Source organism: Sus scrofa, chromosome 17 (genome assembly GCF_054392235.1).
Source record: "Sus scrofa isolate SSC_HxYL_T2T_F1_AM1 chromosome 17, Sscrofa_HxYL_maternal_Yorkshire_Landrace_v2.0, whole genome shotgun sequence".
NCBI classification, from domain to species: domain Eukaryota; kingdom Metazoa; phylum Chordata; class Mammalia; order Artiodactyla; family Suidae; genus Sus; species Sus scrofa.
Genome location: NC_139399.1, coordinates 20,626,229 through 20,640,321, shown reverse-complemented (window position 1 = coordinate 20,640,321; position 14,093 = coordinate 20,626,229). Strand labels below are relative to the sequence as shown.

The window sequence follows — 14,093 nt, the reverse complement described above, 5'->3', positions numbered from 1 at the left end:
CTCTCTTTTTAAAAAATTCTGGTTAAAATATGGTTGTTGTTTGAGTCACATTATGTTCTGACATCACTGTTTCATCAACCCCTTTATAACTTTATTCAAATAGATCGCACAGCAGAGGGACCTCCAAGGCAGACATCAGGAGAAACGGAGTCAAAGCAAGGTATTCGGTGAAAGGACCTGACTGTAATTCGGTATAACACATTCATCCAAATCATACCAATTTCATGTAAATAATGGAATTGTTTCAGCGGTTCTCCAAACCGCACCAGGGTCAGTCATTCACTACAACTCCCAGGTTTCAGACATAGCGAAAGGAAGGAGGGAGGAAAGAAACACATGAAGTGGGTGATTGTGGAAGTAACGAGGAAATTGGGGAGAACGCCTTGCAAGGGGCTTCAGTGTATTTGCACTGAAACCCAATCAGATCATTGCTGCTCCATAGAATCCTGGAAGCAGGAGGGGTGCTAGCCCTGGGGTCAACCACAGCCACCCCTCATCCCTATCAGGCATCAAAGGTACAGGTGGTATTGGCATTTGTTATGCATGTGAGGTTAAGTTGAATATGGAGGCATTGGTCGTTGTTGTTGTTTTTAAGGTAGCCGATATTTTGTTAAGATCCTTTTCAACACTGACATGAGATACCAAACCCAACAGATTGTGGAAACAGAAGAAATGAATCGGATTCATTCCCTAAATGATAAATTGGTATTATATCAGTAAATACTACGCTGATTTTAAAATACAAAACATCATTGGTATCTAATACGGCTGTTGCATTTGAATTTATTGTGTCCTTTTTGATAATCATATTTCAATATTGAATATTGTCTCTACATTGTTCCTCAGATGTGCCCCAGAGACCTCCTTGGGCGAGTGGATTAGGCAACTCTAAGATGGCTAAACAAGAGGATCCAAGAAATAGAGGCATAGAAGAGGCCCACACGGGTATGGAAAATTGAATATTTCTATGCAGTATTACTCTGCAAGTATATATCCCAGATGGTCAATTCCACACACTCTCTCTGATGAGAAATGAATTGTACATTCAACTGAAGTGCCATCCCTAATGGGTACTTCCTAAATTCGAGAGCAAATTGAAGATGATGGTAAACGCTTGCAGTACAATGGGGTCCATGCTGCCGCGGTATTGCATGAAAGAGAGGCTGTTGCATTTTCCCATCAGCTCTCACTTTATCCCCTTGGGATCATGATCCGTTCCTCTGATTGGAAACGACTTTTCTCCTTATCAGCCAGCATGTTCACATTGCTGTGTGTGCACTTTGCTAGTGCAAAATCATTGGAAACATAACATTCCTTCCTTTTGAAATCTTAACTGCATGTTTTGTTAAACCTACATGCCTCTTGCTTATTCCGGGTCTATAATGAATGCACACTTCTCTCGGGTTCCTGTCCTAACTCCCCGCACCCAAGAGAGAACACCAAAACCTAACACACTCATTGCCAGAGCCAAGCAGCCGAACTCCACTTGGTACTGACTCTGCATAAATGAATACCTAGCTTTCGTATTTACAGCTAATTGATACACGTTCGTTTTGCCTTTTAGCTTCTCCTGAAAAACATCCTCACTCGAAGGTAACGCTTTTAGACTTTTAGCTTGAAATAAGAACTACAGATTTTATCGTGTGTATGTTATGTTTTAATCAACTCTAATCCAAACCCATTCAGCCTCCAGTTGGAGTGACCAATGTTCGTAAAATAAAAGTTGGAACAAAGGATTTGCCAACGTCCAGATCAGGTAAATTTTGCGATACAAATGTAACTCTGAAAAGTAGGACACTAAAATAGTTGAAATGTTCACAGTCTTCTTACTCATGATTCTGTTACTGTTTTTTTTTTTTTTTTTTTTTTTGAATTTAATGGGAGGATTTGAGGTAAATAAGGTAGATGTTACTGTTGGTGTCTAAGCTTTGAAAGGTATTTCCAAGCATAAGAAACATAGATTTCGTTGTCCTTTTATTTATGAAGTGTTTGGTTCCTGTTATTAAATAGAGACAAACAGCAGCATGCCATTATGTGGAATGCTGGTCGAAGTGGATTCTCTCTCTCTCTCTTTTTTTTTTTTTAAATGTTTTTATTGTAGTTGACTTACAGTGTTCTGTCAAGTACAGCAAAAGGACCCAGCCATGCACACATAGGCATTCTCCTTCACATACCATCGTCTGTCATGTTCTGTGACACATGATTGCATGTAGTTCCCTGTGCTGTCCAGGCGGACCCCATGGCCTATCCATTCTAAAGGCAGTTATGTGCATGTACGAACCCAAACTCCCAGTCCCTCCCACTCCCTCACCCTCAACACGGGAAGATGTGTAACAGGAAAACTGCAAAATAAATAGGAATAACTTCAAGCCATTCCTGTAGATAATTCCCCTTCTCAGTTGCTACCATTCGTAAAATATTAAGCAGAGCCTTGTTCTCCAAGGACCCAGGATTTTTGCATTTATTCATTAACAGTGATTGATTCTGTGCATGGCCCTGATCATTTCAGTCTTTTGTTTTTGGTTTTTTTTTCTTTGGTTTTTTTGGGTTTTTTTGTTTGTTGTTGCATTTTTTTGTTTCTTTTGTTTTGTTTTGTTTTATTTTTGAGGGCCGTACCCAGGGCATATGGAGGTTCCCAGGCTAGGGGTCTAATGAGAGCTGGAGCTTCTGGCCCACACCACAGCCACAACAATACCGGATCTGAGCAGCATCTGTGACCTATGCTGCAGCTTGGGGCAACCTCTGATCCATAACCCGCTGAGCGAGTCTAGGGAGGGAACTCCCATCCTCACAGAGACAACCCTGGGTGCTTAGCCTGCTGAGTCACAGGGGAAACTCTTTTTTTTTTTTTTTTTTTTTTTTTTTAATGGCTATATCTGGCCCAGGGATTGAAACAAAGCTGGAGCTGCTGAAATGCCAGACTCTTTAACCCAGTGTGCCAGGCCTCGAGTTGAGTCTGCACCTCTGCAGTGACGCGAGCTGCTGCTAGATCAAAAAGAATTCTACGTTAGTGTGTTGCATTTGCTGTATAATCACATCATAACAAGTCGGTCTTGTTATAAAAATGGCCCTTTACTTTTTACAACACACGGATTGCGTTTCATAGATGAGTACTAGTCATCGCATGGTGATTCGTCTCTGCACAAAAGTTACCTTCTTGGACTTCCCGTGCGGCTCACAGCAAAAAAAAAGTTACCTTCTTTAAAGCTGGGAACTTAGCAGTTGATTCCTGGTGCTATAAACAAATGACAAAAAGACAAGAACTGCAGAACTGAGCTGGTGCTCAGCATACCAATGAGAGATTATTTTTGAAAGCTACCTGCCAATAGTACAGAAGTCGGAAAAGCAATGCCTGGCCAAGAAGCGCTGGTTTTCTTCATGGGAAAATTCATACTCTAGAATGTGTTATTCATCATCAGGATTCTCTCTCTTTTTAAAAAATTCTGGTTAAAATATGGTTGTTGTTTGAGTCACATTATGTTCTGACATCACTGTTTCATCAACCCCTTTATAACTTTATTCAAATAGATTGCACAGCAGAGGGACCTCCAAGGCAGACATCAGGAGAAACGGAGTCAAAGCAAGGTATTCGGTGAAAGGACCTGACTGTAATTCGGTATAACACATTCATCCAAATCATACCAATTTCATGTAAATAATGGAATTGTTTCAGCGGTTCTCCAAACCGCACCAGGGTCAGTCATTCACTACAACTCCCAGGTTTCAGACATAGCGAAAGGAAGGAGGGAGGAAAGAAACACATGAAGTGGGTGATTGTGGAAGTAACGAGGAAATTGGGGAGAACGCCTTGCAAGGGGCTTCAGTGTATTTGCACTGAAACCCAATCAGATCATTGCTGCTCCATAGAATCCTGGAAGCAGGAGGGGTGCTAGCCCTGGGGTCAACCACAGCCACCCCTCATCCCTATCAGGCATCAAAGGTACAGGTGGTATTGGCATTTGTTATGCATGTGAGGTTAAGTTGAATATGGAGGCATTGGTCGTTGTTGTTGTTTTTAAGGTAGCCGATATTTTGTTAAGATCCTTTTCAACACTGACATGAGATACCAAACCCAACAGATTGTGGAAACAGAAGAAATGAATCGGATTCATTCCCTAAATGATAAATTGGTATTATATCAGTAAATACTACGCTGATTTTAAAATACAAAACATCATTGATATCTAATACGGCTGTTGCATTTGAATTTATTGTGTCCTTTTTGATAATCATATTTCAATATTGAATATTGTCTCTACATTATTCCTCAGATGTGCCCCAGAGACCTCCTTGGGCGAGTGGATTAGGCAACTCTAAGATGGCTAAACAAGAGGATCCAAGAAATAGAGGCATAGAAGAGGCCCACACGGGTATGGAAAATTGAATATTTCTATGCAGTATTACTCTGCAAGTATATATCCCAGATGGTCAATTCCACACACTCTCTCTGATGAGAAATGAATTGTACATTCAACTGAAGTGCCATCCCTAATGGGTACTTCCTAAATTCGAGAGCAAATTGAAGATGATGGTAAACGCTTGCAGTACAATGGGGTCCATGCTGCCGCGGTATTGCATGAAAGAGAGGCTGTTGCATTTTCCCATCAGCTCTCACTTTATCCCCTTGGGATCATGATCCGTTCCTCTGATTGGAAACGACTTTTCTCCTTATCAGCCAGCATGTTCACATTGCTGTGTGTGCACTTTGCTAGTGCAAAATCATTGGAAACATAACATTCCTTCCTTTTGAAATCTTAACTGCATGTTTTGTTAAACCTACATGCCTCTTGCTTATTCCGGGTCTATAATGAATGCACACTTCTCTCGGGTTCCTGTCCCTGTCCTAACTCCCCGCACCCAAGAGAGAACACCAAAACCTAACACACTCATTGCCAGAGCCAAGCAGCCGAACTCCACTTGGTACTGACTCTGCATAAATGAATACCTAGCTTTCGTATTTACAGCTAATTGATACACGTTCGTTTTGCCTTTTAGCTTCTCCTGAAAAACATCCTCACTCGAAGGTAACGCTTTTAGACTTTTAGCTTGAAATAAGAACTACAGATTTTATCGTGTGTATGTTATGTTTTAATCAACTCTAATCCAAACCCATTCAGCCTCCAGTTGGAGTGACCAATGTTCGTAAAATAAAAGTTGGAACAAAGGATTTGCCAACGTCCAGATCAGGTAAATTTTGCGATACAAATGTAACTCTGAAAAGTAGGACACTAAAATAGTTGAAATGTTCACAGTCTTCTTACTCATGATTCTGTTACTGTTTTTTTTTTTTGAATTTAATGGGAGGATTTGAGGTAAATAAGGTAGATGTTACTGTTGGTGTCTAAGCTTTGAAAGGTATTTCCAAGCATAAGAAACATAGATTTCGTTGTCCTTTTATTTATGAAGTGTTTGGTTCCTGTTATTAAATAGAGACAAACAGCAGCATGCCATTATGTGGAATGCTGGTCGAAGTGGATTCTCTCTCTCTCTCTCTCTCTTTTTTTTTTTTTTAATGTTTTTATTGTAGTTGACTTACAGTGTTCTGTCAAGTACAGCAAAAGGACCCAGCCATGCACACATAGGCATTCTCCTTCACATACCATCGTCTGTCATGTTCTGTGACACATGATTGCATGTAGTTCCCTGTGCTGTCCAGGCGGACCCCATGGCCTATCCATTCTAAAGGCAGTCATGTGCATGTACGAACCCAAACTCCCAGTCCCTCCCACTCCCTCACCCTCAACACGGGAAGATGTGTAACAGGAAAACTGCAAAATAAATAGGAATAACTTCAAGCCATTCCTGTAGATAATTCCCCTTCTCAGTTGCTACCATTCGTAAAATATTAAGCAGAGCCTTGTTCTCCAAGGACCCAGGATTTATGCATTTATTCATTAACAGTGATTGATTCTGTGCATGGCCCTGATCATTTCAGTCTTTTGTTTTTGGTTTTTTTTTCTTTGGTTTTTTTGGGTTTTTTTGTTTGTTGTTGCATTTTTTTGTTTCTTTTGTTTTGTTTTGTTTTATTTTTGAGGGCCGTACCCAGGGCATATGGAGGTTCCCAGGCTAGGGGTCTAATGAGAGCTGGAGCTTCTGGCCCACACCACAGCCACAACAATACCGGATCTGAGCAGCATCTGTGACCTATGCTGCAGCTTGGGGCAACCTCTGATCCATAACCCGCTGAGCGAGTCTAGGGAGGGAACTCCCATCCTCACAGAGACAACCCTGGGTGCTTAGCCTGCTGAGTCACAGGGGAAACTCTTTTTTTTTTTTTTTTTTTTTTTTTTTTTTTTTTTTTTAATGGCTATATCTGGCCCAGGGATTGAAACAAAGCTGGAGCTGCTGAAATGCCAGACTCTTTAACCCAGTGTGCCAGGCCTCGAGTTGAGTCTGCACCTCTGCAGTGACGCGAGCTGCTGCTAGATCAAAAAGAATTCTACGTTAGTGTGTTGCATTTGCTGTATAATCACATCATAACAAGTCGGTCTTGTTATAAAAATGGCCCTTTACTTTTTACAACACACGGATTGCGTTTCATAGATGAGTACTAGTCATCGCATGGTGATTCGTCTCCGCACAAAAGTTACCTTCTTGGACTTCCCGTGCGGCTCACAGCAAAAAAAAAGTTACCTTCTTTAAAGCTGGGAACTTAGCAGTTGATTCCTGGTGCTATAAACAAATGACAAAAAGACAAGAACTGCAGAACTGAGCTGGTGCTCAGCATACCAATGAGAGATTATTTTTGAAAGCTACCTGCCAATAGTACAGAAGTCGGAAAAGCAATGCCTGGCCAAGAAGCGCTGGTTTTCTTCATGGGAAAATTCATACTCTAGAATGTGTTATTCATCATCAGGATTCTCTCTCTTTTTAAAAAATTCTGGTTAAAATATGGTTGTTGTTTGAGTCACATTATGTTCTGACATCACTGTTTCATCAACCCCTTTATAACTTTATTCAAATAGATCGCACAGCAGAGGGACCTCCAAGGCAGACATCAGGAGAAACGGAGTCAAAGCAAGGTATTCGGTGAAAGGACCTGACTGTAATTCGGTATAACACATTCATCCAAATCATACCAATTTCATGTAAATAATGGAATTGTTTCAGCGGTTCTCCAAACCGCACCAGGGTCAGTCATTCACTACAACTCCCAGGTTTCAGACATAGCGAAAGGAAGGAGGGAGGAAAGAAACACATGAAGTGGGTGATTGTGGAAGTAACGAGGAAATTGGGGAGAACGCCTTGCAAGGGGCTTCAGTGTATTTGCACTGAAACCCAATCAGATCATTGCTGCTCCATAGAATCCTGGAAGCAGGAGGGGTGCTAGCCCTGGGGTCAACCACAGCCACCCCTCATCCCTATCAGGCATCAAAGGTACAGGTGGTATTGGCATTTGTTATGCATGTGAGGTTAAGTTGAATATGGAGGCATTGGTCGTTGTTGTTGTTTTTAAGGTAGCCGATATTTTGTTAAGATCCTTTTCAACACTGACATGAGATACCAAACCCAACAGATTGTGGAAACAGAAGAAATGAATCGGATTCATTCCCTAAATGATAAATTGGTATTATATCAGTAAATACTACGCTGATTTTAAAATACAAAACATCATTGATATCTAATACGGCTGTTGCATTTGAATTTATTGTGTCCTTTTTGATAATCATATTTCAATATTGAATATTGTCTCTACATTATTCCTCAGATGTGCCCCAGAGACCTCCTTGGGCGAGTGGATTAGGCAACTCTAAGATGGCTAAACAAGAGGATCCAAGAAATAGAGGCATAGAAGAGGCCCACACGGGTATGGAAAATTGAATATTTCTATGCAGTATTACTCTGCAAGTATATATCCCAGATGGTCAATTCCACACACTCTCTCTGATGAGAAATGAATTGTACATTCAACTGAAGTGCCATCCCTAATGGGTACTTCCTAAATTCGAGAGCAAATTGAAGATGATGGTAAACGCTTGCAGTACAATGGGGTCCATGCTGCCGCGGTATTGCATGAAAGAGAGGCTGTTGCATTTTCCCATCAGCTCTCACTTTATCCCCTTGGGATCATGATCCGTTCCTCTGATTGGAAACGACTTTTCTCCTTATCAGCCAGCATGTTCACATTGCTGTGTGTGCACTTTGCTAGTGCAAAATCATTGGAAACATAACATTCCTTCCTTTTGAAATCTTAACTGCATGTTTTGTTAAACCTACATGCCTCTTGCTTATTCCGGGTCTATAATGAATGCACACTTCTCTCGGGTTCCTGTCCCTGTCCTAACTCCCCGCACCCAAGAGAGAACACCAAAACCTAACACACTCATTGCCAGAGCCAAGCAGCCGAACTCCACTTGGTACTGACTCTGCATAAATGAATACCTAGCTTTCGTATTTACAGCTAATTGATACACGTTCGTTTTGCCTTTTAGCTTCTCCTGAAAAACATCCTCACTCGAAGGTAACGCTTTTAGACTTTTAGCTTGAAATAAGAACTACAGATTTTATCGTGTGTATGTTATGTTTTAATCAACTCTAATCCAAACCCATTCAGCCTCCAGTTGGAGTGACCAATGTTCGTAAAATAAAAGTTGGAACAAAGGATTTGCCAACGTCCAGATCAGGTAAATTTTGCGATACAAATGTAACTCTGAAAAGTAGGACACTAAAATAGTTGAAATGTTCACAGTCTTCTTACTCATGATTCTGTTACTGTTTTTTTTTTTTGAATTTAATGGGAGGATTTGAGGTAAATAAGGTAGATGTTACTGTTGGTGTCTAAGCTTTGAAAGGTATTTCCAAGCATAAGAAACATAGATTTCGTTGTCCTTTTATTTATGAAGTGTTTGGTTCCTGTTATTAAATAGAGACAAACAGCAGCATGCCATTATGTGGAATGCTGGTCGAAGTGGATTCTCTCTCTCTCTCTCTCTCTTTTTTTTTTTTTTAATGTTTTTATTGTAGTTGACTTACAGTGTTCTGTCAAGTACAGCAAAAGGACCCAGCCATGCACACATAGGCATTCTCCTTCACATACCATCGTCTGTCATGTTCTGTGACACATGATTGCATGTAGTTCCCTGTGCTGTCCAGGCGGACCCCATGGCCTATCCATTCTAAAGGCAGTCATGTGCATGTACGAACCCAAACTCCCAGTCCCTCCCACTCCCTCACCCTCAACACGGGAAGATGTGTAACAGGAAAACTGCAAAATAAATAGGAATAACTTCAAGCCATTCCTGTAGATAATTCCCCTTCTCAGTTGCTACCATTCGTAAAATATTAAGCAGAGCCTTGTTCTCCAAGGACCCAGGATTTTTGCATTTATTCATTAACAGTGATTGATTCTGTGCATGGCCCTGATCATTTCAGTCTTTTGTTTTTGGTTTTTTTTTCTTTGGTTTTTTTGGGTTTTTTTGTTTGTTGTTGCATTTTTTTGTTTCTTTTGTTTTGTTTTGTTTTATTTTTGAGGGCCGTACCCAGGGCATATGGAGGTTCCCAGGCTAGGGGTCTAATGAGAGCTGGAGCTTCTGGCCCACACCACAGCCACAACAATACCGGATCTGAGCAGCATCTGTGACCTATGCTGCAGCTTGGGGCAACCTCTGATCCATAACCCGCTGAGCGAGTCTAGGGAGGGAACTCCCATCCTCACAGAGACAACCCTGGGTGCTTAGCCTGCTGAGTCACAGGGGAAACTCTTTTTTTTTTTTTTTTTTTTTTTTTTTTTTTTTTTTTTTTAATGGCTATATCTGGCCCAGGGATTGAAACAAAGCTGGAGCTGCTGAAATGCCAGACTCTTTAACCCAGTGTGCCAGGCCTCGAGTTGAGTCTGCACCTCTGCAGTGACGCGAGCTGCTGCTAGATCAAAAAGAATTCTACGTTAGTGTGTTGCATTTGCTGTATAATCACATCATAACAAGTCGGTCTTGTTATAAAAATGGCCCTTTACTTTTTACAACACACGGATTGCGTTTCATAGATGAGTACTAGTCATCGCATGGTGATTCGTCTCCGCACAAAAGTTACCTTCTTGGACTTCCCGTGCGGCTCACAGCAAAAAAAAAGTTACCTTCTTTAAAGCTGGGAACTTAGCAGTTGATTCCTGGTGCTATAAACAAATGACAAAAAGACAAGAACTGCAGAACTGAGCTGGTGCTCAGCATACCAATGAGAGATTATTTTTGAAAGCTACCTGCCAATAGTACAGAAGTCGGAAAAGCAATGCCTGGCCAAGAAGCGCTGGTTTTCTTCATGGGAAAATTCATACTCTAGAATGTGTTATTCATCATCAGGATTCTCTCTCTTTTTAAAAAATTCTGGTTAAAATATGGTTGTTGTTTGAGTCACATTATGTTCTGACATCACTGTTTCATCAACCCCTTTATAACTTTATTCAAATAGATCGCACAGCAGAGGGACCTCCAAGGCAGACATCAGGAGAAACGGAGTCAAAGCAAGGTATTCGGTGAAAGGACCTGACTGTAATTCGGTATAACACATTCATCCAAATCATACCAATTTCATGTAAATAATGGAATTGTTTCAGCGGTTCTCCAAACCGCACCAGGGTCAGTCATTCACTACAACTCCCAGGTTTCAGACATAGCGAAAGGAAGGAGGGAGGAAAGAAACACATGAAGTGGGTGATTGTGGAAGTAACGAGGAAATTGGGGAGAACGCCTTGCAAGGGGCTTCAGTGTATTTGCACTGAAACCCAATCAGATCATTGCTGCTCCATAGAATCCTGGAAGCAGGAGGGGTGCTAGCCCTGGGGTCAACCACAGCCACCCCTCATCCCTATCAGGCATCAAAGGTACAGGTGGTATTGGCATTTGTTATGCATGTGAGGTTAAGTTGAATATGGAGGCATTGGTCGTTGTTGTTGTTTTTAAGGTAGCCGATATTTTGTTAAGATCCTTTTCAACACTGACATGAGATACCAAACCCAACAGATTGTGGAAACAGAAGAAATGAATCGGATTCATTCCCTAAATGATAAATTGGTATTATATCAGTAAATACTACGCTGATTTTAAAATACAAAACATCATTGATATCTAATACGGCTGTTGCATTTGAATTTATTGTGTCCTTTTTGATAATCATATTTCAATATTGAATATTGTCTCTACATTATTCCTCAGATGTGCCCCAGAGACCTCCTTGGGCGAGTGGATTAGGCAACTCTAAGATGGCTAAACAAGAGGATCCAAGAAATAGAGGCATAGAAGAGGCCCACACGGGTATGGAAAATTGAATATTTCTATGCAGTATTACTCTGCAAGTATATATCCCAGATGGTCAATTCCACACACTCTCTCTGATGAGAAATGAATTGTACATTCAACTGAAGTGCCATCCCTAATGGGTACTTCCTAAATTCGAGAGCAAATTGAAGATGATGGTAAACGCTTGCAGTACAATGGGGTCCATGCTGCCGCGGTATTGCATGAAAGAGAGGCTGTTGCATTTTCCCATCAGCTCTCACTTTATCCCCTTGGGATCATGATCCGTTCCTCTGATTGGAAACGACTTTTCTCCTTATCAGCCAGCATGTTCACATTGCTGTGTGTGCACTTTGCTAGTGCAAAATCATTGGAAACATAACATTCCTTCCTTTTGAAATCTTAACTGCATGTTTTGTTAAACCTACATGCCTCTTGCTTATTCCGGGTCTATAATGAATGCACACTTCTCTCGGGTTCCTGTCCCTGTCCTAACTCCCCGCACCCAAGAGAGAACACCAAAACCTAACACACTCATTGCCAGAGCCAAGCAGCCGAACTCCACTTGGTACTGACTCTGCATAAATGAATACCTAGCTTTCGTATTTACAGCTAATTGATACACGTTCGTTTTGCCTTTTAGCTTCTCCTGAAAAACATCCTCACTCGAAGGTAACGCTTTTAGACTTTTAGCTTGAAATAAGAACTACAGATTTTATCGTGTGTATGTTATGTTTTAATCAACTCTAATCCAAACCCATTCAGCCTCCAGTTGGAGTGACCAATGTTCGTAAAATAAAAGTTGGAACAAAGGATTTGCCAACGTCCAGATCAGGTAAATTTTGCGATACAAATGTAACTCTGAAAAGTAGGACACTAAAATAGTTGAAATGTTCACAGTCTTCTTACTCATGATTCTGTTACTGTTTTTTTTTTTTGAATTTAATGGGAGGATTTGAGGTAAATAAGGTAGATGTTACTGTTGGTGTCTAAGCTTTGAAAGGTATTTCCAAGCATAAGAAACATAGATTTCGTTGTCCTTTTATTTATGAAGTGTTTGGTTCCTGTTATTAAATAGAGACAAACAGCAGCATGCCATTATGTGGAATGCTGGTCGAAGTGGATTCTCTCTCTCTCTCTCTCTCTTTTTTTTTTTTTTAATGTTTTTATTGTAGTTGACTTACAGTGTTCTGTCAAGTACAGCAAAAGGACCCAGCCATGCACACATAGGCATTCTCCTTCACATACCATCGTCTGTCATGTTCTGTGACACATGATTGCATGTAGTTCCCTGTGCTGTCCAGGCGGACCCCATGGCCTATCCATTCTAAAGGCAGTCATGTGCATGTACGAACCCAAACTCCCAGTCCCTCCCACTCCCTCACCCTCAACACGGGAAGATGTGTAACAGGAAAACTGCAAAATAAATAGGAATAACTTCAAGCCATTCCTGTAGATAATTCCCCTTCTCAGTTGCTACCATTCGTAAAATATTAAGCAGAGCCTTGTTCTCCAAGGACCCAGGATTTATGCATTTATTCATTAACAGTGATTGATTCTGTGCATGGCCCTGATCATTTCAGTCTTTTGTTTTTGGTTTTTTTTTCTTTGGTTTTTTTGGGTTTTTTTGTTTGTTGTTGCATTTTTTTGTTTCTTTTGTTTTGTTTTGTTTTATTTTTGAGGGCCGTACCCAGGGCATATGGAGGTTCCCAGGCTAGGGGTCTAATGAGAGCTGGAGCTTCTGGCCCACACCACAGCCACAACAATACCGGATCTGAGCAGCATCTGTGACCTATGCTGCAGCTTGGGGCAACCTCTGATCCATAACCCGCTGAGCGAGTCTAGGGAGGGAACTCCCATCCTCACAGAGACAACCCTGGGTGCTTAGCCTGCTGAGTCACAGGGGAAACTCTTTTTTTTTTTTTTTTTTTTTTTTAATGGCTATATCTGGCCCAGGGATTGAAACAAAGCTGGAGCTGCTGAAATGCCAGACTCTTTAACCCAGTGTGCCAGGCCTCGAGTTGAGTCTGCACCTCTGCAGTGACGCGAGCTGCTGCTAGATCAAAAAGAATTCTACGTTAGTGTGTTGCATTTGCTGTATAATCACATCATAACAAGTCGGTCTTGTTATAAAAATGGCCCTTTACTTTTTACAACACACGGATTGCGTTTCATAGATGAGTACTAGTCATCGCATGGTGATTCGTCTCCGCACAAAAGTTACCTTCTTGGACTTCCCGTGCGGCTCACAGCAAAAAAAAAGTTACCTTCTTTAAAGCTGGGAACTTAGCAGTTGATTCCTGGTGCTATAAACAAATGACAAAAAGACAAGAACTGCAGAACTGAGCTGGTGCTCAGCATACCAATGAGAGATTATTTTTGAAAGCTACCTGCCAATAGTACAGAAGTCGGAAAAGCAATGCCTGGCCAAGAAGCGCTGGTTTTCTTCATGGGAAAATTCATACTCTAGAATGTGTTATTCATCATCAGGATTCTCTCTCTTTTTAAAAAATTCTGGTTAAAATATGGTTGTTGTTTGAGTCACATTATGTTCTGACATCACTGTTTCATCAACCCCTTTATAACTTTATTCAAATAGATCGCACAGCAGAGGGACCTCCAAGGCAGACATCAGGAGAAACGGAGTCAAAGCAAGGTATTCGGTGAAAGGACCTGACTGTAATTCGGTATAACACATTCATCCAAATCATACCAATTTCATGTAAATAATGGAATTGTTTCAGCGGTTCTCCAAACCGCACCAGGGTCAGTCATTCACTACAACTCCCAGGTTTCAGACATAGCGAAAGGAAGGAGGGAGGAAAGAAACACATGAAGTGGGTGATTGTGGAAGTAACGAGGAAA

General features: G+C 41.1%; 1 protein-coding gene across 2 annotated transcripts in view; it reads left to right on the top strand.

Moving 5' to 3' along the window:
• LOC146395161 (uncharacterized) overlaps positions 1 to 14,093 on the top strand; it is a 100,055-nt gene that overhangs the window by 15,091 nt on the left and 70,871 nt on the right. For both annotated transcript variants that reach the window (XM_085004278.1, XM_085004279.1), the window contains exons 10-26: positions 104 to 160; positions 847 to 945; positions 1,565 to 1,593; positions 1,687 to 1,756; positions 3,529 to 3,585; positions 4,272 to 4,370; positions 4,996 to 5,024; positions 5,118 to 5,187; positions 6,966 to 7,022; positions 7,709 to 7,807; positions 8,433 to 8,461; positions 8,555 to 8,624; positions 10,405 to 10,461; positions 11,148 to 11,246; positions 11,872 to 11,900; positions 11,994 to 12,063; positions 13,828 to 13,884. In XM_085004278.1, the coding sequence (XP_084860404.1) occupies positions 104 to 160; positions 847 to 945; positions 1,565 to 1,593; positions 1,687 to 1,756; positions 3,529 to 3,585; positions 4,272 to 4,370; positions 4,996 to 5,024; positions 5,118 to 5,187; positions 6,966 to 7,022; positions 7,709 to 7,807; positions 8,433 to 8,461; positions 8,555 to 8,624; positions 10,405 to 10,461; positions 11,148 to 11,246; positions 11,872 to 11,900; positions 11,994 to 12,063; positions 13,828 to 13,884 (1,077 nt within the window). The remainder of the gene's footprint in view (positions 1 to 103; positions 161 to 846; positions 946 to 1,564; positions 1,594 to 1,686; positions 1,757 to 3,528; positions 3,586 to 4,271; positions 4,371 to 4,995; positions 5,025 to 5,117; positions 5,188 to 6,965; positions 7,023 to 7,708; positions 7,808 to 8,432; positions 8,462 to 8,554; positions 8,625 to 10,404; positions 10,462 to 11,147; positions 11,247 to 11,871; positions 11,901 to 11,993; positions 12,064 to 13,827; positions 13,885 to 14,093) is intronic.